General features: G+C 43.8%; 1 protein-coding gene across 1 annotated transcript in view; it reads right to left on the bottom strand.

Moving 5' to 3' along the window:
* The window catches only part of LOC148033561 (uncharacterized), a 67,070-nt gene extending 41,623 nt beyond the window's left edge, over positions 1–25,447 (bottom strand). The window contains exon 1 of the mRNA XM_087680931.1: positions 24,784–25,447. Coding sequence (XP_087537057.1) covers positions 24,784–25,447 — 664 coding nt within the window. The remainder of the gene's footprint in view (positions 1–24,783) is intronic.
* Between the last annotated feature and the right edge of the window lie 924 nt (positions 25,448–26,371).

The raw sequence follows: 26,371 nt of genomic DNA, 5'->3' as shown, positions 1-26,371 counted from the left end.
GTTTGTTACAATGTCCTCCACCGGTCTACCATGGTGTTCTAACCGGGTTTGAGCATCATATTTATTCACTAACTGCTAGTGGACACCCCTAGGAAAGTCTCCTAGGTTAAGCTCCTCATTGCTTCTATGGCCTGAGTTGCCCTCTTCCATCTCTAGGACTTCATGTTCTGCCAAGTTGTTGATCAGGTTGATAAGGCTGGGTAGATCCACTTCCCCAATAGTGCGCATCTGGTTTTTCAGCTGTGTTTCTTGCTTGGACCTACTTTTGGGGATTTGATCACCCGTACTCTATGTCCTTGGGTCTTGGTGGGTTCCTTCAGGTTCTTAAGTCTGGGTGAGTTCCTTGTTAATATAACTAGTCCTCAATTTACCCTCACTTTGTGAGTGAGTGTGTGTTTTTGTGTTTGTTCCCATGCACTGTGCAAAATCAAGCTTTTAGCTCTTTTCAAGTGCACTTTGAGTGATGGGAATCAGAGTGAGTGAGAAAGCAAAGTGTGTGCAGATCTGATGCTCTTGTCTACGGGTCATCTTGCTAGGAATGTGTGTTTGGTTCCTAGCTGTTCTTGCCGGCTTCTTGGGTTAGTTTGTTACACTATCTCGTTTGGCTCATTCAGGGTCGAGTTGGGGTCTTGCAACTAGCCCACAACACCAATACCCTTTCAGATTGTTTGGCCACAATCTCTAGGTTTGTAACTACTTGTGATATGTTCGGTGGGTTCTTCTGGCACAGGTCACACTTCTCGTTAGCCAGGATTCATCAAATTCCCAAATTTTCATTCTTAGACTGTGTCTGATTTACCAATGTCCGATTTACTAATGTTTGATTCGGGTTCTATTGTCACAATTGGACAGATGTGTCCAATCGGACAGCTCAAGTTGGTCTGATTGGGGTATGTCTGATTCTCAAAATCAAACAAGGTGCTTGTATATCCAATCGGACAGGTCTGTTGGTTCGATTCTATGGTCCGATTGTTGTGATTGGATAGGTCGAGCATTCGATGGTGTCCAATTTCTTCTCGTTTGATTCTCGGAATCGGACGAAAGTGATGTGTCCGACTGTCACGATCGGACGGGTTGAACATCCGATTGGACGGGTTGTGTGACCAATTTGGAATTGGTCCAATTTTCAAAATTAGACAAGGGTCTTCGATCGGACTAGGTGGCTCTGATGCTAGTTGAAAGTTGAGAAGGATCAAAGCTTGCACTCGAGAGCTATGGTGGGAGAGCAAGAGCAAGAAAGACAGAGACAAGAAATGGGAACTCCAACCATCACAATGTGTGACCGGGCCTTCCTTTATTCAAACTGTCACTAAAAGAATAAAGAATAAAGTGATGGTGACGAGCGTCCGCCACCTGTAGTGTGCAGTGGCGGTGTTTGTCAGTGTAATAATACACGGGTGACCAGGCGGAGGCACCTTTACCCCCAACAACCTCCCACTTAAAGGTGAATCTACCCTAGTGAGGAGTGAAAAGAAAAAAGAAGAAAGATAGTACAACATGTACACATGTACAACAGGATGAGGAAAGACGTCATCTCATCCCATGCCCATCAACCTCCTGAGGAAGGCAAAGCACTCTATAGAGAGGCTTTTTGTGAGTTGATCTGCAGGATTCTGGTCATTCGAGATCTTGACAAGATCAACAGACTTGTCCTCAACGACCCCACGTATGGAGTGATACCTCACCTCAATGTGTTTCATCTTCGCATGGAAGACCGGATTCTTGGCTAACTGAATAGCACTCATAGGATTCGAATGCAGTGTAGGGATAGCATCAATACCACAAGGGTCAGCAACCAAACGACCCAACCAAATGGCCTCCTTGCAAGCCTCAGTGAGTGACTGCAATATACTCGGCCTGTGTAGTAGAAAGGTCCGTGCATTTTTGCACCTTGGACATCCAAGAAACAACATCTCCAGCACAGGTGAATACATAGCCAGAAGTGGACTTCCTACTATTTGTATGTCCTGCATAATCAGAGTCAGTGCACCCCACAACTCCTGTATCCTTGCTACCATAGCATATGCACATATCTATAGTGCCCTTCAGGTACCTCATGATACCCTTCATGGCATCCCAATGCTTCTTGGTAGGTGTAGCCATATAGCGTGCCACAACACCTACTGCAAAGGAAATATTTGGACGAGTGGCTATCATGGCATACATAAGACTGCCCACTGCGGATGCATAGGGAATCTTGGCCATCTCAGCCCTCTGCTCATCTGTCTGCGGACAATTAGCCCGTGATACCTTCACATAAGAAGGCAATGGATAGCCAATAGGCTTTACATCCTGCATGAGGAAGCGCTCATGGACTTTATGAATGTACTCCCTCTGTGACAAGTAGAGGAGTCCCTGATGCGTGTTGCGTCTAATGCACATACCAAGTATGTGAGTGGCCTGTCCCAGATCTTTCATCTCAAAGCTCTTCTTGAGCTGAGCCTTAAGAGCATCTAGCTCATCATGAGCTTTCCCTGCTATCAGCATATCATCCACATAGAGTACCAAAATCAATAAAGAACCATCACGGGCTTTCTTCGTGTAAAGACACGGATCCATAGCACTCCTGTTGTAGCCCTGTGACTGCATAAAGGCATCAAACTTATGATACCACTCCCTAGGTGCCTGCTTCAATCCATAAAGACTTTTCTTCAATTTGCACACTAGGTGCTCCCTGCCAGGTTCTGCAAAGCCCTTAGGCTGCTCCATATAAATCTCATCATGCAAGTCCCCATGTAAGAAAGCCATCTTGACATCCATCTCGTATAAATCCAAGTTAAGCTGAGCAACCAAAGACAAGTTTAAGCGCAAGGTGGTCATCTTAATCACAGGAGAAAAAACCTCATCAAAGTCCACACCATGCGCCTGTTTAAAACCCTTTGCTACCAATCTAGCCTTGTATACTGGCTTGGGGTGTCTAGGGGTACTTTTCAACTTGTACACCCACTTGCATGGCAAAGCCTTCTTGCCCTCAGGCAAGGAAACCAAATCCCAAGTCTCATTCTTATGCAAGGAGTCTATCTCAGATTGCATAGCCCTCTCCCAGGAGTGACTGTCACCCCTGCGCATAGCCTCATCATAAGTGAAAGGCTCTCCTGCATCTGTAACCAAGACATAATGCATCGAGGGCTGAAATCTATCAGGTGGATGTCTGTCTCTAGCAGACCGTCTCACGACAGGATCTACTACCTACCTAGCTGCCTATCCAACACCCTGACCATGAGCATCTGCTACAGTTGTAGGCTGTCCAACTGGCTGTGCGGGAGCCCTTGGCTCCTCCTGAAATATGACCCTGAGGATCTCAACAACTCTCTCAGGTTGCCCATTCATCTTGTCTTCATGGAAGACTACATCATGACTGCGGATGACTTTCCGCGCCTGTGGATCCCAGAGACGGTAATCTATCTTGCTTGCATCCCCATAAAACCAAGGAAAATGCATTTGACACTCTTAGGATCCAGCTTACTTCTCTTGTCCCTGGGCACATGGCAAAATGCCTCACATCCAAAGACACAAAGATGCGCATAAGAGGGATGTTTTCCAGTCCATACCTCCTCTGCAACCTAGAAATCTAGACCACTAGAGGGTGATCTGTTTATGACATGCACAGCTGCCCAAAATCTCTTGGTAGGCATGCATGGCTAAGCATACTGTGTACATGCTCTTGGATGGTTCTACTCATCCGCTCAACCAAACCATTTTGGGGGGGTGTACGGGGCGGTCAACTAACGCTTAATCCCCATCTCATCACATAACTACTCAAAAGCATGTGAGACATACTCACCCCCATTATCTGTCCTTAGGCATTTTATCCTATACCCAAACTGGTTCTCAACCAATGCAAGCCATCTTTGAAACACAGCCAAGACATCGAATTTCAGCTTAATGGGATAAGCCCAAACTTTCCGTGAAAAATCATCTATGAAAGTAACAAAATACTTTGCACCACCCATAGACTAACAAGGCATGGGCCCATAGACATCCGAATGTACCAATGCCAAGGGCTCACTCATGCGTGGCCTACTGGACTTCTTATGCATAGACCTAGTCTGCTAGCCATAAAGACAATGGTCACATGAATCAAAACATGCATAATCAAGGGGCGGTAAGTACTGCAAACCAGAAAGCATTTTAATTCCCTTCAAAGACATATGGCCCAAATGGGCATGCCAAAGAGATACATGTGGGATAGAACCCACAGACAAAACATGATCAAGGAAAGAAGCGGATACAATCAAGGGATAGAGGCTGCCAGCCTTGGCACCTCTCGCAATCACAAGTCTGCCACGAGTGATCTTCCATGCAGAGTCTCTAAAAGATACATGATAACCTGTGTCATCAAGCTGTCCAACTGACATGAGACTGCATGTCAAAGCAGGTACATGATGTACATCCTGCATAACAAAACTGCTGCCAAAAGGAAACTGTAGCCTAGCATCACCAATGCCCACAATATCAAGAGAACTGTCATCACCTAAGCGCACAGAACCCGAAACAGTACGGTATGAATGAAACCACTCTCAGCAAGGTGTCACATGAAAGGATGCACCTGAGTCCAAGAGCCAACACTGTGCATACATAGAGTGTATCTTCGTCATCTGCGAAGCACTAGAAGAAGCTTCAAGGATATAATCATCATCAATATCCTTAGGCTGCATAACATTGATCTCTTTAATTTTAACACTGGACTTTGCAGGCACTATGCTGCGATCAGAAGACTTATCCTGCACTTTGTCTTTCCCCTTATCTTTGCGCCTTTCATTACGCAGTTCATGGCATTGAGGCCTAATATGGCCCTTTTTCCCACAATGATGACAAGTAACATCTGCATTCCTGCCACGGGATTTGCTACGTGACTTCCCACGAGACTTGGACCGAGATTTCTGAGAATCCCATCCATGACCACTGCCATTGCCATGCTTTCCATATCCATCATTCCTGTCTCTAACTGTCATAGCATGCAACACACGAGAGGCATCCAAATTCTTATGGTTAACCTCTTCTTGTAGAAGAGCACTCTCAACATTAGATAATTTCAAGGTAGCAGTAGAGGCACATAATGCAGTGCGGAATACATCCCATGACTCATTAAGAGTACCAAGCAAGAAAAGAGGAGTGACATCCTTTGCAAAAGTGATGTCCTGCGAAGTCAAGCTCTTGAGTATAGCATGGAACTGGCTCAAGTGAGCAGACATAGTCACATTCTCCTTCATGCGTAAATCCATAAGCTACTTCAGTCAATACATTTGACTCGCTGGACTTTTCTTATCATAGAGATTCTTGATTTTATCCCACAACTCCCATGCACTCTGTTCTTCCTCAAATACATTGTAATGAACTTGTTCAGTGAGATAATACAATAGTGGACTTGCATAACTCATCAAGCTCAAGCCATTCCTCATCTGGCATAGTTGCAAGCGGATGCTCGCTCAGCCTCAATGGTTTGATCTGTGATTTTTGCACTAATACCTACCAAATATGGCTCTTCTAATAAGAGTAATTCATACCATCAAGCTTAGTGATGTTGAAAATAGCATGATCAGTGGATGAACTCGCCATAATGCAGGCTGGAAGACTGTAGACAGTTCAAAACTGCTTGCTGTTTACTGCAGAAAAGCACAAAAAAATCACAAAAATCGAGAGAAAATTGTGAGAAAAGTGTAACCAAGCTGCTGCCCACCAAGTACTAGTGAAAGTACATCATTTTAGAATATTTTAGTATGAAAAATCCATGTTAGTCCGGAGTTATATGCTTGCTGTAATAAATGACAGTAGGGTGCTGTGAGAGGCAATGTTGACCAAATCACTGCACCAAGTCAAGAAATGATAGCCAAGACATGACAAGCCATAAACGAGCATAAATTAGCACCAAACAGTCATCAAGACCCTGAGCAAACACCCAAACATGTCACCAAAGCATCCGTCAATGAGAGTAGGCATACCCCCTGGACAATAGGGCAAAGTATACGTAACATTGACAAGACCTGACACCACTAGGTGTATGCTCACAAGAGTGCAAAGCCCAAGCTTAGGTCAAAAGCAACTCCAAGACATCAGTGCATGAACCATGCAACATTTAAGTGTAAGAGATCCCAAAGTCTCAAGTATCTGCAAAATGCTCAAATAGCATAAACCTCCTGCTTAATGTCTGTCAAGCATACAAGATGCTCCCACTGGCACAAAGGGCAGATAAACGAGCTCAACAGCTCAATCAAACCAAGTCAGAGTGCCAAAGACAGGTAACCAAGAAAATGCTTCAATAGCATCCCAAGAGCATGACGGCTACAAAGAAACTGTAGGTAGCATCCATGAGCAAGACATACATCCCAATAAAAAATCTCTGACAACCAAAATGACATCCAATACAAGATTCCGAAATAGCAAATGAGAATCCAAGCCAAGTCTTTAGAGAGCACTAAAGCTCAACAAGTACATGGTACACTATGCCAAGACAAATGCATCAAGCCGTAGGCATTGGGTAAGCATGTACCTAAATAGCATATAACTGTCAAAGCACTGACCACTGTCAAGCATAGACCAATGTCAATAAGTACGGGCTGAAATAAGCTCAAGCTTCCAAAAGCATAACTAATAGGCATATGTCAAAGCATGAAAGATAGCTTCAGCCCAAGAGTATTCAACATGCATTTACTGTTATAAACTGAGTATTTCCAGCCCTACAATCAGGCCAAAATCATAGCATTACATGTAGCTTCAATCTCCCAATCAATTGGGATCCAATAGGCATCAAACCGGTTATGTAGTCATGCCCAAACAAGCATAGGCATAAACTGTGAATATATGTGGGAGCTTTCGCTCAACCGCCAAGACCCTCGGACCGCTTATTGTTTCAAGCGTTCCAAGCCGAGTACTAATGGCTACCTCTCACGTAGCCGACGTGCCATCCATATCTACGGGTGTAGTGAGCTTACCTCCATGACGATTGAGTTACCTCCTCTCTCGCATGCTCTGGTAGCTCCACGATCCAAGTGCAAGCTTTAAGCAAGCTCCACGCTCCAAGCTCCATAGCCGTGAGCAAGACAAGAGAAGAGAAGAGAAGAGAAGAAGAGAGGAGAAGATTGAGAGCTTCTCCTCCTCGGTCCCTCACCCTCACACACTCACTCCTTCACACTCTCACACTCCCTCTCTCAAGCACAAGCTCAAGCAAGCAAGAAGAAGAAGAAGAAGAAGAAGAAGAAGAAGAGGAGAGCCACTTTTAGCCACACACAAGAATGAGCTTCTCATTCACTTTTCAACTTTATATATAAAATCCTAAATCCTTTTTGGGCAGTCATCCCCTTATCCCCTTTTTTACATGGCTGGCCGGCCCTTTTCCCCATTGTCCTTCTATCTTTCTAGCTTCCTTTCCACCGCCCGTCTATATTTACAAATTGCATGGGTGAGAGCCTGACGCTCCTTAAATTAAATCATGATACACTTGCGCTCTTTTACAAAAGTATTGACTTGCGTCTTTTCTTGTGCGCTTTTTTCCCTTATTTAGGACTTTTCTGTGCTTCTTGTGTTTCTAGATTTTTCATAGCGCGCCTTCGTCTTCCGTTTCACTTTTTCCTTGGCCTTGTCTTTTGCTTCAACTTTTTCATATTTTTCACCTTTTTTCGTTTGAGGGTTAACATTACCCCCTCCTAGACGAGTGCCAGTCCCATGGCACTCACCATCATAGGTAGCAGGCTTTGGCATGCACTGAAGACATGGGTGAAAGGGACATCGATGGTGATTGCCATGGAAGAGTGTTGGTGCTGGTGTGGAGGAAGGTCGTTGGGGCATGTTGGTGGCCTAGGTGGCTGGTGGTAGGGTTATTGGAGTTGGTGGTAGGGCTGTTCTTTGTTGGGGATTGCACTGATGGCCAGCACAAGTGTTGGTTTGTTGGGGATTCTGCACATGCCGATTCTTGGCGGGCTTGTAGGATGATAAAGGATAAGAGTTCAGAGTTGGGTGTCGATAAAGAGCGAACGACACTTTCGTTGGAGTCTTCAATATATGCAATTGAAAACCTCTCATAGGTGGTCTCTCCCTAGGGTCTTGTCTATCGTGCACAAGACATAGTTCAATTAGTTTGGGAGACAGGTCAAACTCTAAGTTAGCTAAGAGTATTGTCCTACACTTAAGGACCCAAATTGTGTATATATTTTGGTGCAGATATTATGTGAGTGCTTGTGCATACTTAAATATGACATAGTTAGAAGACCACAGTTGGTTTCTCGTAACAATGTGTGAATGAAGCAAAGTTGTCCATGTTGAGAAGAAGTACACGTGAAGGTGTATGCGACATCCTTTGTGTTGTGGCTGCACGACGTAACATAATTGAACACAGGGACACTACACTGTCGGTAGCTAGTAGCTATTGGACCTGCATGATGAGGACAGTGTACTTTTCATGGCCATTCGTGCGGTGCTTACCACAATTGATTGCAATGGTATTAAGGTAGAGTGTAAGAGGGAATCGTGCGAATGGGTTAGGTTGACAAGTCTAACCATAGGTGAGACAAGCTCCCTAGGTATGTCCTGCCCTTGATGTGCCCTGAACAATTGTGGGTGATGCTAAAGGGCTAGGGGACTAGGGACAGAGCCAGCCGACCAAGGTCACTGGATATGCCTAATTTGAGGACCCCTAGGTATTGTGCTGTGATCGTGGGTGCTTTGTATCTTTTCATTCTTTTCTTTTCCTTTTTTTTTCCTTTTCCATTTTCTTTTTTCGTTTCTTTTTCTTGTGCTTTTTTTTTCTTGCTTTCTTTCTTTCTTTCTCTTATCTTTTCTCATTTTTATTTTTTTTAGCTTGCCTGAGTACAACCATTGCAATATGTTGAGGCTATCAGCCTGTCAATGGGTTGGGAAATGTCAAGCTTCGAAGGCTCAGGAAATGGATATTACAGTGATGATTGTACCCTAGCCTCGTTGTTAGAGAAGCAGTTGTTGAGATGGGGAGATACACTTGAGATATTGCAACCCTCTTTGGAACGTGCGGCGTTGGTACAATTGGGGTAACAATTGCCATGAGTGCCCGAGGTAGAGTGTAACCCAGAAGGAGGAAGTGGTTAAGAGCATGCTTTGGGCCATGCAATGTGGGCACTCGCACGGGTGATTTTTTCTTTTGGCAGGGTGGCTTTGTCATGGCTCTTTGTGGGGTCGGTGGTCTTGAGGTGACTTGGGTATTGAACACTTTCGCCCAAAGACCTGTGTCATCCTGCATCCACCTGCCACTTTATGAGAGTACATACACGGCATATGCCGCAACTAGAATAAACTAGTGCAACACAAGGAGTCATCACTTATCTGAATTCCATGGTGTTGGCTTAGACACTTATCACCTGCACTTGATTAGCTTTTTCTTTTGCTAAAGATGGGAAATATACTAAACACAAATATGAAAAGTTTATATAATCGGGGAACATGTCAGCACTTAACCATTTAAATACAAAAATTCATGGCCAGATAGCATTTGATAAGCCTTTTATACAACATAGGGCTACTTTATTTGTATGAGGAGGGGCGAGTCTGGGTGGTTGGGCGACAGAGGCTGTGCTAGTGAGGGGCTCCTGTGAGGCTGGTCGGGGAAGATGTCAGCTGGGACTCGGATGGTGTAGTCCCTGGCTGCAATTATTTCCAGAATGCTTTTAAACAATGCATCAAATTCTTGCTTGTCCCGAGCTCCCCTCTCCTCTTTCGCGCACCTAGTGCCCGAGTGTCTGGTGGGAGCCCTCACAACTAGTGTTGCCATGCCTTGTATGCTCCCTTGAGCTTCTATTCCCCTGGCCTAGGGATTTTTTGGCCTATGTCTAGGGCGATGTCACTTGGGGCCTTGTTTCTTTGCATACCTTTTAAGGGTAGGTACGCAGCGTTCCGGCAGAGGAGCTTGTGCTACATGCTCCCTTCAATAGCGAATAACGTCCTTGCAAGCCAGCTGCACTGGGTGCTCCATGTCGGCTACCGTAGGGGGACCTACAAACTGCGAACCAAGGATTCGGCCCTGAGGCAGGATAAAACTATTTGCATGGAAGGGATTATATAGTGGGTTGTCAAGCGCATATAACAAGGAGGGGAGAGGTGAGGAATGCATTGTTTGTTGTAGAGGGATGGCCCGCATGATGATGTTCGTTTTGCCTCTAGCCATTAGCAAATCTTGGCTCATGCTAAGTTGCATAGACTAGTTGTCATGGAGTGGGGTCGGAAGGATAGACTAGAAAGGGAAAAAGGTGTATAGAAAGGGATGGCACCCTGTCTACACCATCAGAGATGTTGGTCAGGGCTTCCTATGGTGGTAATGAGGGTTGCATGCCCTCCACCTAGAGGTGGGAATGGTCACACAACTTCTAAATGTGTGGTGAGAGGAGAACTAAGGAGCTTAGCCTGTTGAACCTAACTCTTCTCCCTGCGCTTGACTATCATTGCTTGTGTGTGTTGATATTGTCTATACAAGGTCACAAAATTCATTATTTATTTATGTACATATTTACGAATCCATGTCACTTCACGAGGATAAAATACAATTGTAGAACTCGGGATTTTACTGGAGTGTGGCATACGCATCCAGTACTCGTGGTAGCTTACTCAATACCGATAGATATTTTGCAACATCGAGTAGCATGGAACCTTTTCCGAGTCTACTGGCAACATGTAACTCCTCCTTAGTGAGAACCTTATCAGATAGAGACTTTTCTTGGCTAGTTTTAGCTAAGTCCGTACCCCGAATGGCAGTCAGCACTCGAAAGGAAGTTGGTGCCACATAGGTTGGGTCTCTTTGAGATCGCCATTTGGCCAATCGCTCCTCTGAGACTAATCTGGGCTCCTAGTTCGGTGATTGCAATGCGGTTTTCACACCAACGTTGTTCAAATTGATTTCGACCCTCTGCTTGTCGCTTTAGTTGCTCTATCTCTAAGAGATTTGGTTGACAGAGCATATCATTGAATGTTACAGTTAAGCGTAGTTTGTCAACTTCCTTGTCAGAGATGAGTCACATGCGTTCATGCAGGAGCCTATTATAGTGCTCGTCAAGATGTTCTTGCTCTTCCCAGGATAAGGGAAATGGCAAGTATTCTTCAAGCTACTCTTTAGGGAATGCGCCCATGTCTGCTAGGACATAGATATGTGCAAACACTTTGAGCTTAGCATCCAACTTGGTTAAGCATTCTGCGACACTTCTATGTTCAACGAGGGCTTGCTCGGTTGCTATCTCATGCAAGGTTCTAGGAGTTTGCCTAGGCTTTAGCATAGCTAGGGGCTCAGGCCTAGACGAGAAAGATTGGTCAACGCTAGGATTTCTTATGCTCTTGGGGTTTCCATGTTTCTCCTGAGGCTTTGTTATTGCGTCATGGTTCTCCTTGGATGTGACTGGTATAAATTTATCACCTTGTTGTGACAACATTGATCCACTCTTGATTGGTCAATGCGAGTTCTGTTGTCGGTGGATTGAGTGTTGCAAGCAACTGTTGATGGTAACGACTGTTTTGATTTTTCAGAGCACACGGATGTGTCTGAGGTTTCACCGCTATTAGGAGAGGCATCAATGGGGTCATTGGTGGATGGTCTCAATGCTTTATTTTTTAGCTCTCTAGTACTCTTGGTGTCAATGTCCTTGGGGTCCACAACCACCTGTAACTGCTATTGTTTTTGCTGTTTTCTCCTCTTTTTCTTGGTCAGTGAAGGTGCATCTCTCAATGACTCAGGACCCTGGACTAGGTCAACCGTTGATGTGCTTGGTTGGGCCTCAGCATTCTCTTTCTCTAGTGTGTCCTTATGGGACATAGCCGTGGCTTGCTGAATAGCCTCGCTAGGTTGTGAGGGTATAATTGCCTCCCTTTTTGGAGAGTCTAGCTCTTCCCCTTAGTTTAACTCCTCTAGCCTAGACTTTAGGCACTTGGGAAGTGCTGGAGTTGTCAATGAAGTTGGTTGTGACACCTCCTCCATAGGTAAACTACTAAGGACACGTTCCGCAAGGGGCATTGTCACGACCAAGGGCTGTGACTGCTATGATCCCTGATTGGAAGTAGTAGCAACTAGTTCAGTGGACTTGCTATTATTGGTGGATTGCGGTGTCAAGTCCTTAGGTTGATTGGAAGTGATTGTGTCTTTTGTTGCCCTTAGAGCATTCACTTGTGTAGATCGAGTATCGGTTGAGCTAGCCACGGTGGGTTACACAGACATATCCTTAGGTTGAGAGCTAAGGGTGGTGTCGTGTCCTGCCTCTTGGACCTTGGAAGCTCTGATGTAGGTAGAGATTGGGATTGAGTAGCCTCACTTGACGACTGTTGTGCTTCCTGTGTCCGTTTAGGGGAAGAGGGTGTAGGAGACTTGGGACTCCTAAGTGGCTTTGACACTGGCTGGGAGATTTTCTCGTGGCTGTTAGATGATTTTGCTATTTGCTTTGTTGAGAATTTAATCTTGCCATGAGCAGTGTTGTGCCTATGATACTTGCTATCCTCTTGGGGAATCAAAGGCTCCTTGGGCACTAGTGGCTCTTGCGTATCCTCAATGATTACATCTGATATCTACTTGTCAAGCACGCTAGGCTGAGGATCTACCCTCCGATTGGTCCCGTTTGGTTTCTTGATTTTTACCATAAGGGGCTCGGTCACTCCATTGTTGTTGACTTGAGACTTGGTTTTTTGTTTAGATCCCCTCCTACGCTTCTTTGCTCTTGATACGATCTGGCCTTTAGTCAACAAGGGAGGTTTAGCAACGGGTTTTGGCACCCAAATCCATCAGTTACCTGCGTAATACCCTTGAGCACGTAGCAATGCTTTGGATATCCATCATGGCATTGTGTTGACCCTCCCTCGATGCCTTCATCTATAAGGCTTGGGCTTCTTTTGGGGTCTTCTACGATATTTGTAAGTCCAAAGCCCATCCTTGGCATTGTCTCTTGACCTTCTTGTTTTAGGTATGGCCTCACTTACTCACTGGTTCTCGTTGTTCGACCTATGCTTGTATCAATTCTTCCAACAAGCCCTTGCTATTGTTAGTAGGCTTGACTGTTATGTCAGCACCTTCATTGCCTTTCCCTCGAGGTTCGATGAGGTCACCCTTACTAAAGGTTGTGACTATCCTTACACCCGGTAGTGTCAGGTGTATTCTCTGTGCTACATAGTCGGCCTCACACTTGGTCGCCCTTTTGAAGGGTCTTCCTAGGAAGGTTTCCTTCCCGCAGCTAGCACTATTTGGAGGAACATGAAATGGGATAGGCAAGCTTTCAGTTTCAATTGTCGCAAGGATTCTACACTTCCCTATGAGTGCTTGTGGGTGTCCCCCATAAGGGCTAAGAGTTGCATTAATCAGTGTGGGCTCTGGTTGGCCTAGTAGGTGTTGAGATATCGAGCTCCACTCGTGATATGCCAGGGTGACCATTGTGCATTTATGTCACCGACTTGTTAGCTACAGATGCGGTTGGTACACCGCCCATGAATAATAGCTAGATGACAGCTATCCTTATCTACTCTAGTTCGTGGCTCAGTTAATATGCCACCTTAATTAGTTGAGTTTGGTTTTGAGACCCATATATAGGGTTCTTCTATTTCTCTGTACTAGAGTTCTTTTTGGCTTACACAACTAAGAAGAGGAAAAACTATTTTCAGCCTCCACCTTTGTGTGTATTCTCCCATTGTGTAAGTGAGAAAGCTACAAGTGAGACTCCTTCCTTCTCTCCCACAATCTTAACATGGTATTAGAGCCTGGTTCGTGGTAAGGAGCTCAAGAATACAAACCAAGTTCGCGGTGTTCTGGTAAGAGGACCAGTATTGCTTTCATTTTTCAAGTTTGGGAGCAAGTCTTTGCAAGTAGCATAGCCGGAAAGTGCAAGAGTGCATTGTCTCAAATTGAGACGCCCTTTGCGGTGTAGCAAGAAGGCAGTATATGCTGCGGGTATGGGATTTAGCCCTAGGTTGCCCTATTTTTTTGATTCGAGGCCATTTCGGGTCCTGTTTTGGAGGCGGAAGTTTTCCGCACGCACTCAAGAAAAGGCCCTGTTTTTTATTGTTTGACCACTGTTCTCTACAGGTCGGTGAAAAGTTACTGTAAAAATTGCATCTTATGCCTGTGCGCAGAGACATTGGGAGTTACAAAATCATCCTTATTGCCTGTTGATGCAAAATCATCACTAGGAAGTCACTGTGTGGTCAAATACCACTTTCATCAGTTTTGGAGATTTGCCCTTGTGAGGCTGAAACTGTGTTTTTTGCAGTGATAGAATTTTTTGCAGTGTTCTGTAATGGCGTCTGATTCTCTTTCATAGATTGTCACTGAAAATCTTGACAAGAACAACTTCCAAGCATGGAAGTTTAGAATGATGAATTTCCTTATGGGAAAAGGATATTGGGAATTCGTTGTAGGAAATGAAGAAGAACCAGTTCTTCTTGATGTTCCCAATCAACATCAAATGCAGGCATTTAAAGGATGGCATGAGAGAGTCAGAAAAGTTATGTATTGGCTATCTATCAGTATCTCAGACTCTATGATTGTGCATATTCAAGATGCAAGTACACCAAAGGAGGCATGGGATACTTTGTCAAAAATGTATAGCACAAATACGCAAGCCAGGAAAATGCAACTCAAGCAAGAGTTGCACAATGTGCAAAGAGAAAGTATGAGCATCAATGACTACCACATGAAGGTGAACAAGATTGCAGATGCACTTGCTTCCATTGGGTCGCCAGTGGAAGATGATGATTTAGTTTCTGTGACCTTGAATGGTCTAGGAAAGGACTATGCACAGTTCCGGACATCCATTTCCATCCGTGAAAAATTTCCTGATTTTGAGGAGTTGATTGCTCTTCTAATTTTTGAGGAGCAGAGAAATGGTGGTGCATCTTCTTTAGGAGGAACTTCAAAAGAAGCTGTCTTCTACTCAAATGCTGGAAGAGGTAGAGGCAGAGGTAGAGGAGGCCGATCTGGAGGCCGTGGTAGAAATCAAAATATGTAGCAAACTCAAGAAAACCAGTCCTATGGAGGAGGACATGGTAACTCTAGAGGCAGGGGGAGCCAAAGAGGTCGTGGTGGATGGCAAAGCGGCCAAAATGAAAACAACAATGTTGAATGCTACTACTGTGGTAAAATGGGTCATATGGCTAAAGACTGCTATAAAAAGCAGAATGACATCATGAATGGAAAATTGCAACAAGGGAATTATGCATCTTCTAGTAGACAGGGTGATGACAGAAATGAGCATTTGTTTATGGTGCAGCACATGAAAAATTCTGTGACAAGTGTAGAAGAAAGCAATGATGTGTGGTATGTTGACTCATGTGCATCAAACCACATGACAGGTCATGCAGAATGGATGCAAGATGCAAGGAAAATGGAAAAACCAGGATTTGTGGAGACTGGTGATGATACTGCACATCCTATTGTGTAGATTGGATGTCTATGCAGGATGGGAAAAAGAAATAGCATTAGGAGATGCTACACAAAAAGGGACCGTGGACACCGGGGTAGTAGTCAGTGTGCTTAGCCATGTAGTACTCCAGGCTTGGGGTAACCCACCTACTAAGAATGCTAGGTTTAATGTTACACTGGCCAATGGAAAGAAGGTTAGGCCATGTGAAGTGCTAAAGAACTAGCCATTGAAGATTGTAGGTGTCCAATTTTCTGTCAACTTCATTGTCATGAAGGGAGTGGACTACAACATCCTGCTAGGCCGACCCTAGATGAGGAATGCGAGAGTCATAGAGGACTAGGGCAACGGTCTGCTCTTCTTAGGTAACCAAATGGAAGCGGTAAGGGTAGAGATGGATACTTGGAAGACTACACCAATTGACTTAGATACCATCTTAGTCATGCTGAAGGGTGATGTGCAAGTTAGAAAATCCTACAGGCCACTCACCAAGTATATCCCTTGTCCTGAGGATGAGCGAGATTGGATGGATTTGCTAGCCACAATTGATTTGCCATTCTCGGATAATGAGGAGTATGAAAAGCTGCTAAGGCAATTGGAAAGCCTAGTGACATGCCCCCACTACCAGTCTGTATGATGGTAAGGAGCTTGCATAGACAACCCAACCCTGTCAAGGTACGAGTGGTCAGTATCTTGAAAATTGAAAATGAAGATGAGGAAGCCCTGACCTACCTGCTTGTGATTGTCACTGCCAAGAAAACACATACATTTGATGCATTGATCAATGAGGGTGTTGATTTTAATATCCTGAATCATGATCATTGGATTCAAATTGGCAGGCCATAATTGCAGCCCACTAATGCCAAACTTAGCCCATATGGGGGCCAATCATATATGTTTCTGAGAAAGTGTAAGGTTGTAGTCTCTATCAAGTCTAAAAGCGTACCAATGATCTTTTATGTGTTGCCAAATATGAAGAATGCATGTATGGAATTGCTATTGGGACGTACATTTAAAAGGTAGACACACTATGCAATATCGACTACCAGTCATAGCACTTTCATCTAGCCATCTAGAACGTATGAATAATCATGGCTTTCAGCAAGGGTAACATAGCTGCATCAAAACCTATAAAGCAACGAAAGGACGGTGAGTGAGGAAGAAGGAGAGAGGCAAGCATAATCTAGCCAAGGAGGGGCCAAGAAATCAAAGAAAAAAGCTCCATAGAAGAAGGCCAAAAGAAGAGAGTAGGAAGAAATAAAAAGCAGATCTGACAAAAACCCAAAGGGAGTCCAAAAGTGCCGAAGAAAAAAGAAAAATAAGAGAGAAGGAGGAGACGAAAAAGGTAAAAGAAGAATCCAGGAAGGATGAAGAGGAAAGGAGGAGGAAAGCAGAGCAGGAGGCCGAGGAGTTAAGGAGGAAGGAAGAAGAAGACATAGGCCTTACCATCTGCCTCTCAGCAGAGTAACCTTTAAGGGAAGAAGAGGTGGCTGCCATGAGTCCACCCAGATGAAAAGGCCCAAGCACTAGCTCCCAAGTACCCAAAAACCTACCACCCCTAGTAATCGAGTGTAAGGGCAAGGGTCTAATCAACCCCATCCCACTTGTCCTACTATCTACCACCCCAATCTTCTATCATGGTGGATGCTAGCAATCTTGTGGCCTGGGTGCAGTTTCTGGTCAATAAAGAGACAACTCAAGGCGCAAGTGGAGGAACCCCTATGACGGGAGCAAAAAGACAAGCAGTTGTGGATACAGAATCCAGACGAGACCCCAAAAGGCAGAAGATAGAAGCATCTACAACCACTAATCCCATTGCACTACCGTTGTCTACAAACTACGATGACTATGCGCAAGAACTCCTGTCACAGCAGCTGGAGTGGGCAAAAGAAGACAAGAAAATAGCCATTGCTTTGAGCTCAAGGTCGAAAGAGACACGTTGGTAGTTTCTCAATTAGAAAGAACCCATCAAGTTGATGTGTATCAAAAAGAGATTAGGGAGGTAAAAGAGAAACTCGAGGCCAAGGGAGGAGAAGAAGAGAGGTGGCAAGCAAAGCTTGCAGCAGAAACACACAACCTCATGAACCTACAACACCATTATGATGATCTGGTAGTGTTGTATAAAGACCTATAGAAGGAAAATGAAAGGATACAAAATGCTGGGGAGTAGCTACCAACAAAGAAGAAGAGAGAAGCTGATGGCACCAAAAGCACATAGAAGATCTGGAAAAGAGGATGGCCTTGGAGCTTGAAGGGCAACAATGCTTGGAAAGAGAAATTGAGGAATAGGAGAGGAGGTTAAGGGCATTAGCTTGCAGGCACAACGAAAGCCTGGAAGAAATGCATAAAAAAGTAGATGAATGGGTGGACAAGAGCAAAGAAAGGGTAAGAGACTTACCGCACCAAGTAGCCCTTGCAAAAGGCGACAGGGTGTTAATAGAGGCAGGGCAGAGGCCATGCAAGTGGCTTTGGAAGCCCAACAACATGCCTTCCTCCACACTCTCTTGGATGCCACACAATATGAGGAAAATGAGGCCATTGAGTCATTAAGGAGAAAGCTAGAGATCATCTGTAGGTCTTTAAGACACGGGTTGCACGTCCAACCACACGTTGTAGGGCCCAAAGAAACAGAGCCACTAGAGCATAGGGGAGAAGAGAGGCAAAGGCCGACTAAAGATATAGGGCCAAGTTTTGAAAGGGGGTAAGAAGGATCCGTCTAACACCATCTTGAATTTCAAAGGACAGATCCACCCACCATCAGTATTAGGGAGGGACCTGCCCTAATACCATCTTCAATTTCAAAGGGCAAATCCATCCAACACCATCCTCACCAAGGGCTTGTAGACAAATTCAAAAAGCCATCTGGCTACACACACCCCACTTTCTAGCTACTACCCCATTAGTGCCATTGGACTGGCACTCGGCTAGGAGGGGGTAATGTTAACCTCAGCACAAGAAAAAGTAGAAAAAGTGGAAAAGTACAAGTCGGGAGTTGAAAAAGGAAGCCTAGAAGGAAATCATACACAAAGGAAGAAGCAGGAAGGGAAATCATTGAAAGCGCAAGGGCGGCCTCAAAAGCTAAGTCAAAGGAAAAAGTGCATTTTTAAATGCAAGGCGCCCCTAAAAATTTTGTAAAAGAGTGCAAGGCTCCCTCCTGTGCAAATTGTAAGGATAGACGGGTAGTATAAAGGAAGCTAGGAAGATAGGAGGACAATAGGAAAGAGGGTCTAGGCCACAGCCAAGTCGTGTAAAAAAGAGGGTCTACGGCGGCCATGTAGAAAAGGGGATAACTGCTCAAAAGGGATTAGGGTTTTGTATATAAACTCAAAAAGTGAAAGAGAATCTCATTCTTTGGTGTGTGGAAAAAGTGATCTCTTCTTCTTCTTCTCTTCTTCTCTTCTTCTCTCCTTCTTGCTTGCTTTTTTAACCCCTACAAGGTTTGGCGTTATGAAGCAGCTGCTAGTTCCTAGAGCCAAAAAGTGCATGATAGAGGGCAAGATTGATAGATTTCGATGCCATGAAGGCAACCGTCTAGTCCTTTCACAATTCTGAGCTTGTTTAGTCCTCCATCTAGACTGGAACCACTTTTAAGAAGTGTGAGTATACAAAAGCTGAACTGGTTAATTTGTAATGTTAAGGATTAAGTTTAAAAGGTTGAAAAAATGTTTTTTCTCATGTGAAGAGGGGGACGGGGGAGGCACAAATTTTTTTGCCCCCCCTCAAATCCATCAATTCTCTAATTTTCTAACTATTGGAGATGAGAGGAATGCTTCAGGGGACTCAGATAGAGAATTTCTTTGCTCTGCATTGCCATAGACCACATGCAAAATGGTGGAATGAATTAAAATCTCTGATTGCAATCTTTCTCTCTCTCCTCTTTCTATCTCCTCTCTACACCTGAGAGGAGGCTGGGCTGAAGTGATAGATTTTGGATGTGTGATGTGTAAAGAATCGCGTGGTGAGGGGACTTGCACAAGATGCTGCACCGAACACACACAGAATGCACAAGGAGAAGCTCACTCAAGAGACAAGAAGAGAGATAGAGGCCAAAACGTTTTCTTGCTGGTTTCTTCTTCTTCTACCACACTCTTTACAATGTACACAAAGTATAGATAAGATACAACATAAAGAAAAATGGCCTACTAAGTCAAACAATGCATAACCGACTACATCAGTCGACTGGCGCTATAACTATGCCAGTTGTGAATAGGTGTAACAACCTGAATATAATAAGTAATAAGTCAGTGGCCATGTGAGAGTCATAATGACCATCGACATGCTAAGTGTAGACATGTGGACCCATTTAACCAGGCGGTCCATCATCAATGTCCGTATGTGTTGAGCTTGTCATCTCAAGACTCCCCCTCAAGCTCAACTGCATCTCTGCAACTCCAAGTAAGCTTCGAAACTTTTGAAGCTCCTCTGTACCCAATGCCTTCATGAAGATGTCAGCTATCTGATCCTGTGTGCTGACATACACCAAGTCAATCTCACCTGCTAGTACCTTCTCTCTCACAAAGTGGTAGTGTACCTCAATATGTTTTGTCCTGGCATGGAACACAGGGTTCCTAGCCAACTGTATATTGCTCATGTTGTCACAATAAATGACAACTGGACCTTCCACCTGCACATCCAAATCAGCCATTAACTTTTGTAGCCATACTACCTCACATGCTGCAACAACAACACCTCTATACTCAGCCTATGTACTCGACAAAGCAACTGTAGATTGCTTTTTGCTGCTCCAAGCAACTACTGCACTACCAAGAGAGAACATGTATCCACTGTTAGATCTTCTATCAGGCATACTACCATCCCAATGTGCATCTGTGTATCCAAACACCTGTACATCTATACATGCCTCATAGAAAAGTCCATAATGTAATGTGGACTTCACATATCTCAATATACGTCTGACTGCATCCAAATGTGGCTTTCTAGGTACTCGCATAAACTGACTCACAAGACCAACAACGTAGCTCAAGTCTGGCCATGTAATGGTCATGTAGATAAAACTCCCCACTATCCTCCTGAACATAGTAGGGTCTTCTATCTCATCCCCAACATCAGCACTCAACTTTACATTCTGCTCCAACGGGACTGAAAGTGGTTTGCATGCTGTTATACCATACTTGGACAACATATCCAAGCCATACTGTCTTTGGGACAGCCATATACCATCATCACATCTGATCACCTCAATGCCAAGGAAGTACCTTAGCTCACCTAAATCCTTCATCTCAAACTTCTTCTTCAAAAAGTCCTTGACTTCAGCAATCCCACTATCACTATCACCTATAATAATCAAGTCATCCACATAGATGACTATGATGACCAAACGTGCATCCCCCTTTCTCACATAAAGTGAGTGATCAGCATCAGAAACATAAAAGCCAATATTGACAAGATACTCTCTGATCTTCTCAGTGTCAAGATTGTGGGAGAGAAGGAAGGAGTCTCACTTGTAGCTTTCTTGCTTGCACAATGGGGGAATACACACACAGGTGGAGGCTGAAAACAGTTTTCCTCTTCTTAGTTATGTAAGCCAAAAAGAACTCTAGTACAAAGAAATAGAAGAACCCTATATATGGGTCTCAAACCAAACTCAACTAACTAAGGTGCATACTAACTGAGCCATGAACTAGAGTAGATAAGGATAGCTGTCATCTAGCTATTATTCATGGGCGGTGTACCAACCGCATCTGCAGCTAACAAGTCGGTGACATAAATGCACAACGGTCACCCTGGCGTATCACGAGTGGAGCTCGATATCTCAACACTCCCCCTCGAGCTCAATCCCAATTCCTGCACACCAAGCAGGTCTCTGAACTTGCACAGCTTCTCTGCGCCCAATGCCTTTGTAAATATGTCAGCTACATGATCCTCTGTGCTGACATAAACTAAATCAATAAGACCTAGTAAAACCCTCTCCCACACATAGTGATAATGCACCTCAATGTGCTTTGTTCTAGCGTGATAGACTGGGTTATTTTCCAAGTGTATACTACTCATGTTGTCACAATAAATGACAACTGGTCCATCTGTAGACTGACGCATATCATAAAGTAGCTTATGCAACCAAGCTACCTCACATGCAGCCATTGCTGCACCCCTGTACTCAGCCTCTGTGCTCGACAAGGCAACTGTAGGCTGTTTCTTGCTGCTCCAAGTGACTGCAGCATTCCCAAAAGAGAATACATATCCACTGGTAGATCGTCTATCAAAAATACTACCAGCCCAATCAGCATCAGTGTATCCATGCAAGTGTATCTGAACCCTAGTCTCATAAAATAGTCCATACTGCAATGTGGACTTCACATACCTGAATATGCGTCTAGCCGCATCCAAATGCGGTTTCCTTGGAGCCTGCATAAACTGACTTACCAATCCAACAACATAGCTCAAATTTGGCCTGGTAATAGTCATATAAATCAAACTTCCTACTATGCGTTTGTATATAGTAGGGTCTTCGAGAAGCTCACGTGCATCTGCGCTCAGCTTCACATTCTGCTCCAAAGGAACTGAAATAGGCTTACAGCCTGTCATCCCATATTTAGACAGCATGTCCAATCCATACTGCCTCTGTAAGAGCCATATCCCACTTGGTGATCTAATCACCTCAATGCCCAAGAAATAACGCAGCTCTCCCAAATCCTTCATCTCAAACTTCTGTTTCAATAGCATTTTCACATGAAGGATATCTTCATCACTATCACCTGTGATAATCAAATCATCAACATAAATGACAAGCAGCATAATACCTTTCTCTGTTTTTCTCACATAAAGTGAGAAATATACCTTGGGAATTTGAAAGCCAATAGTGACAAGATACTGTCCTATCTTGTCAGACCATGCTCTAGGTGCTTGCTTCAAGCCATACAAGGCTTTTTTCAACCTGCAAACAAACTCAGGATGAACAACATGCACATAACCTAGTGACTGCTCCATATAGACCTCTTCTTGCAAATCACCATGCAAGAAGGCATTCTTTACATCCATCTGATGTAAAGACCATCCCTTTGATGCAGCCATAGCAATGAGTGCTCTTACGGTTGCCATCCTTGCAACCGGATTGAATGTTTCTTCATAATCAATGCCATATGTTTGTGCATACCCCTTGACTACTAATCTTGCCTTGTATCTATTCATAGAACCATCTACATTGTGCTTCACCTTATAAACCCACTTACAACCAATTGCATTCTTATCTTTAGGCAAATGTACCAATTCCCATGTAGCATTTGCTTCCAAGGCATCCATTTCTTAATCCATGGCTTTCTCCCATTTTTCTTTTCCCATGGCTTGCTCAAAAGAAGTGGGTTCTGGTTCCTGTATCACTTTGACTGTATAGGCATAGTGAATGGCTGTAAATCCATCATATTTTAGCCTATCCACAAGATACCTAGCTCCGGTAGACCTGTGCAAAGTAGGTTCACTCCCAGGTGCTCTCAAAACATCCCTAGTCTTTCTTACACCAGGTGTAACAATAGAAGGAATACCCAAGTCATCATCAATGCTCTATTCTGAGCCACTGGATTCACCATCCACATAAGAGTGACCTGCATTCACATCAAACATGGGCTGATCTACCTTCTCTTTTCCTTTTCGTGATACCTGCATACCACTATCTGCATTGCTTTGAGAAGATTCTCCTGATCTCAATCTTCCTGTCCATGGCAAAGAATGTGAACCACTATTAGAGGACACTCCAGGTCCACTAATATCTTGTGACTGCTGCTGTGAATTCTGTGCAGCATTACCATTTTGTGCATCTACATTATCAATCACATTTACTGGTATATACCAGCTACTCATCTCATCAAAAAAAACATCTCTACTCACTGTAAACTTACGAATAGAAGGGTTATAGCATCTATACCCTTTCTGCTCTGCAGAGAGTAACCAATAAAGATGCACTTCTCAGCTTTTGGATCCAACTTGGATCTCAACTCATTTGGCACATGAACGTAGGCAATGCAACTAAAAATTTTCAAATGAGAAATATCTGGTTTCCTACCAGTATACCTCTCCTCTAGAGTCATCCCATGTATTGCTGTAGTGGGAGTCCTGTTCATTATGTAGACTACTGTAGCAACTGCTTCAGCCCAGTAAAAATTTGGCAAGTCTTTTTCGTTGAGCATGGCCCGAGATACCTCTCCAATATGCCTGTTTTTCCTTTCTGCAATTCCATTTTGTTGTGGGGTATGACTGCATGAATATTGCTGCTTTATGCCATGCTCCTGCAGGAACCTTGCAAACTCATTTGAGAGGTACTCTCCCCCTCCATCTGACCTTAGGCATTTTATTTGCAGGCCTGTTTCTTTTTCAACCATAGCTTTAAGAGTTTTGAAATGCCCAAATACTTCACTTTTCTTTTTCATAAAATACACCCAAATTTTGCTGGTATAGTCATCAATAAAAGTGACAAAATAATGACAGCCTCCAATAGATGCAGCTTTAGTAGTCCACACATCAGAGTGGATTAATTCCAATGGCTTCTTACTCTCTTGAACATGTCTAGGAAATGGTTTCCTTGCCTGTTTTCCAAATTGACAGGCTTCACATACCTTATGCATTTGCGCAACCTTGAATTTAGGCAATCCTGCAATAATATTTTGGGCTTGCATTGATTTAAGTCGTTGTACATTAACATGACCAATGCGTTTATGCCAGATATTAGTATCTGCAACTACACCAGTCCCATGTGCAAACATTGCTACACTCAATTCAAGCATGTATGCATCCAACGTAAACATTCTGCCCTTCTTCTTTCCTTTTCCTATCAAGCGACCTTTATTTTTCATATCCTCAACAAAGCATCCATGAGAATTAAATCTGACCTGCAAGCCTTGCTCAGCCATTTGACCAACAGAAACCAGGTTCTTGGTGATATTCGGGACATGAAATACATCCGACAGGTATTTCTTTTTCCCATCCTGCATAGACAAAGGAATATTTCCAATCTGCACAATAGGATGTGCAGTATCATCACCAGTCTCCACAAATCCTGGTTTTTCCATTTTCCTTGCATCCTACATCCATTCTGCATGACCTGTCATGTGGTTTGATGCACCTGAGTCAACATACCACACATCGTTGCTTTCTTCTACACTTGTCACAGAATTGGTCATGTGCTGCACCATAAACAAATGCTCATTTCTGTCATCACTCTGTCTACTAGAAGATGCATAATTCCCTTGTTGCAATTTTCCATTCATGATGTCATTCTGCTTTTTATAGTAGTCTTTAGCCATATGACCCATTTTACCACAGTAGTAGCATTCAACATTGCTGTTTGCATTTTGGCCTCTTTGCCATCCACCACGACCTCTTTGGCTCCCCCTGCCTCTAGAGTTACCACATCCTCCTCCATAGGACTGGTTTTCTTGAGTTTACTGCATATTTTGATTTCTACCACGGCCTCCAGATCGACCTCCTCTACCTCTGGCTCTACCTCTTTCAGTATTTGAGTAGAAGACAACTTCTTTTGAAGTTCCTCCTGAAGAAGATGCACTACCATTTCTCTGCTCCTCAGAAATTAGAAGAGCAATCAACTCCTCAAAATCAGGAAATCTTTCACAGACGGAAATTGATGTTCGGAATTGTGTATAATCCTTTCTCAGACCATTCAAGTTCACAAAAACTAAATCATCATCTTCCACTAGCGACCCAATGGAAGCAAGTGCATCTGCAATCTTCTTCACCTTCATGTGGTAGTCATTGATGCTCATACTTTCTCTTTGCACATTGTGCAACTCTTGCTTGAGCTGCATTTTCCTGGCTTGCGTATTTGTGCTATACATTTTTGACAAAGTATCCCATGCCTCCTTTGGCATACTTGCATCTTGAATATGCACAATCATAGAGTCTGAAATACTGATAGACAGCCAATACATAACTTTTGTGGCTCTCTCATGCCATCCTTTAAATGCCTGCATTTGTTGTTGATTGGGAACATCAGGAAGAACTGGTTCTTCTTCGTTTCCTGCAACGAATTCCCAATATTCTTTTCCCATAAGGAAATTCGTCATTCTAAACTTCCATGCTTGGAAGTTGTTCTTGTCAAGCTTTTTAGTGACAATCTGTGAAAGAGAATCAGATGCCATTACAGAACACTGCAAAAAATTCTGTCACTGCAGAAAACACAGCTTCAGCCTCACAAGGGCAAATCTGCAAAACTGATGAAAGTGGTATTTGACCACACAGTCACTTTCTAGTGATGATTTTGCATCAACAGGAAACAAGGATGATTCTGTAACTCCCAATGTCTCTGCGCACATGCATATGATACAATTTCTACGGTAACTTTTCACCGACCTGTAGAACAGTGGTCGCACAGCAAAAACATGGCCTTTTCCTGAGTGCATGCAGAAAACTTCTGCCTCCAAAACGGGCCCTGAAATGCCCTCAAATAAAAAAAACAGGGCAACAGTGGGCTAAAGCCCTCGCCCGCAGCATATACTGCCCTCTTACTACACGCGAAGGGCGTCTCAATCTGAGACAATGCACTCTTGCACTTTCCGGCTGTGTTGCTTGCAGAGACTTGCTCCCAAACTCGAAAAATAAAAGCAACACTGGTCCTCTTACCAGAACACTACGAACTTGGTTTGCTTTCTTGAGCCCCTTACCACGAACCAGGCTTTGATACCATGTCAAGATTGTGGGAGAGAAGGAAGGAGTCTCACTTGTAGCTTTCTTGCTTTCACAATGGGGGAATACACACACAGGTGGAGGCTGAAAACGGTTTTCCTCTTCTTAGTTGTGTAAGCCAAAAAGAACTCTAGTACAAAGAAATAGAAGAACCCTATATATGGGTCTCAAATCAAACTCAACTAACTAAGGTGGCATACCAACTAAGCCACGAACTAGAGTAGATAAGGATAGCTGTCATCTAGCTATTATTCATGGGTAGTGTACCAACCGCATCTATAGCTAACAAGTCGGTGATATAAATGCACAACGGTTACCTTGGCATATCACGAGTGGAGCTCGATATCTCAACAGTCAGACCATGCTCTAGGTGCTTTCTT

The sequence above is a fragment of the Lygodium microphyllum genome, chromosome 7 (genome assembly GCF_053477565.2).
Source record: "Lygodium microphyllum isolate KBCC chromosome 7, Lygodium_microphyllum_v1.1.10, whole genome shotgun sequence".
Classification (NCBI taxonomy): Eukaryota; Viridiplantae; Streptophyta; class Polypodiopsida; order Schizaeales; family Lygodiaceae; genus Lygodium; species Lygodium microphyllum.
This window is presented reverse-complemented; position numbering and strand designations above follow the sequence as displayed.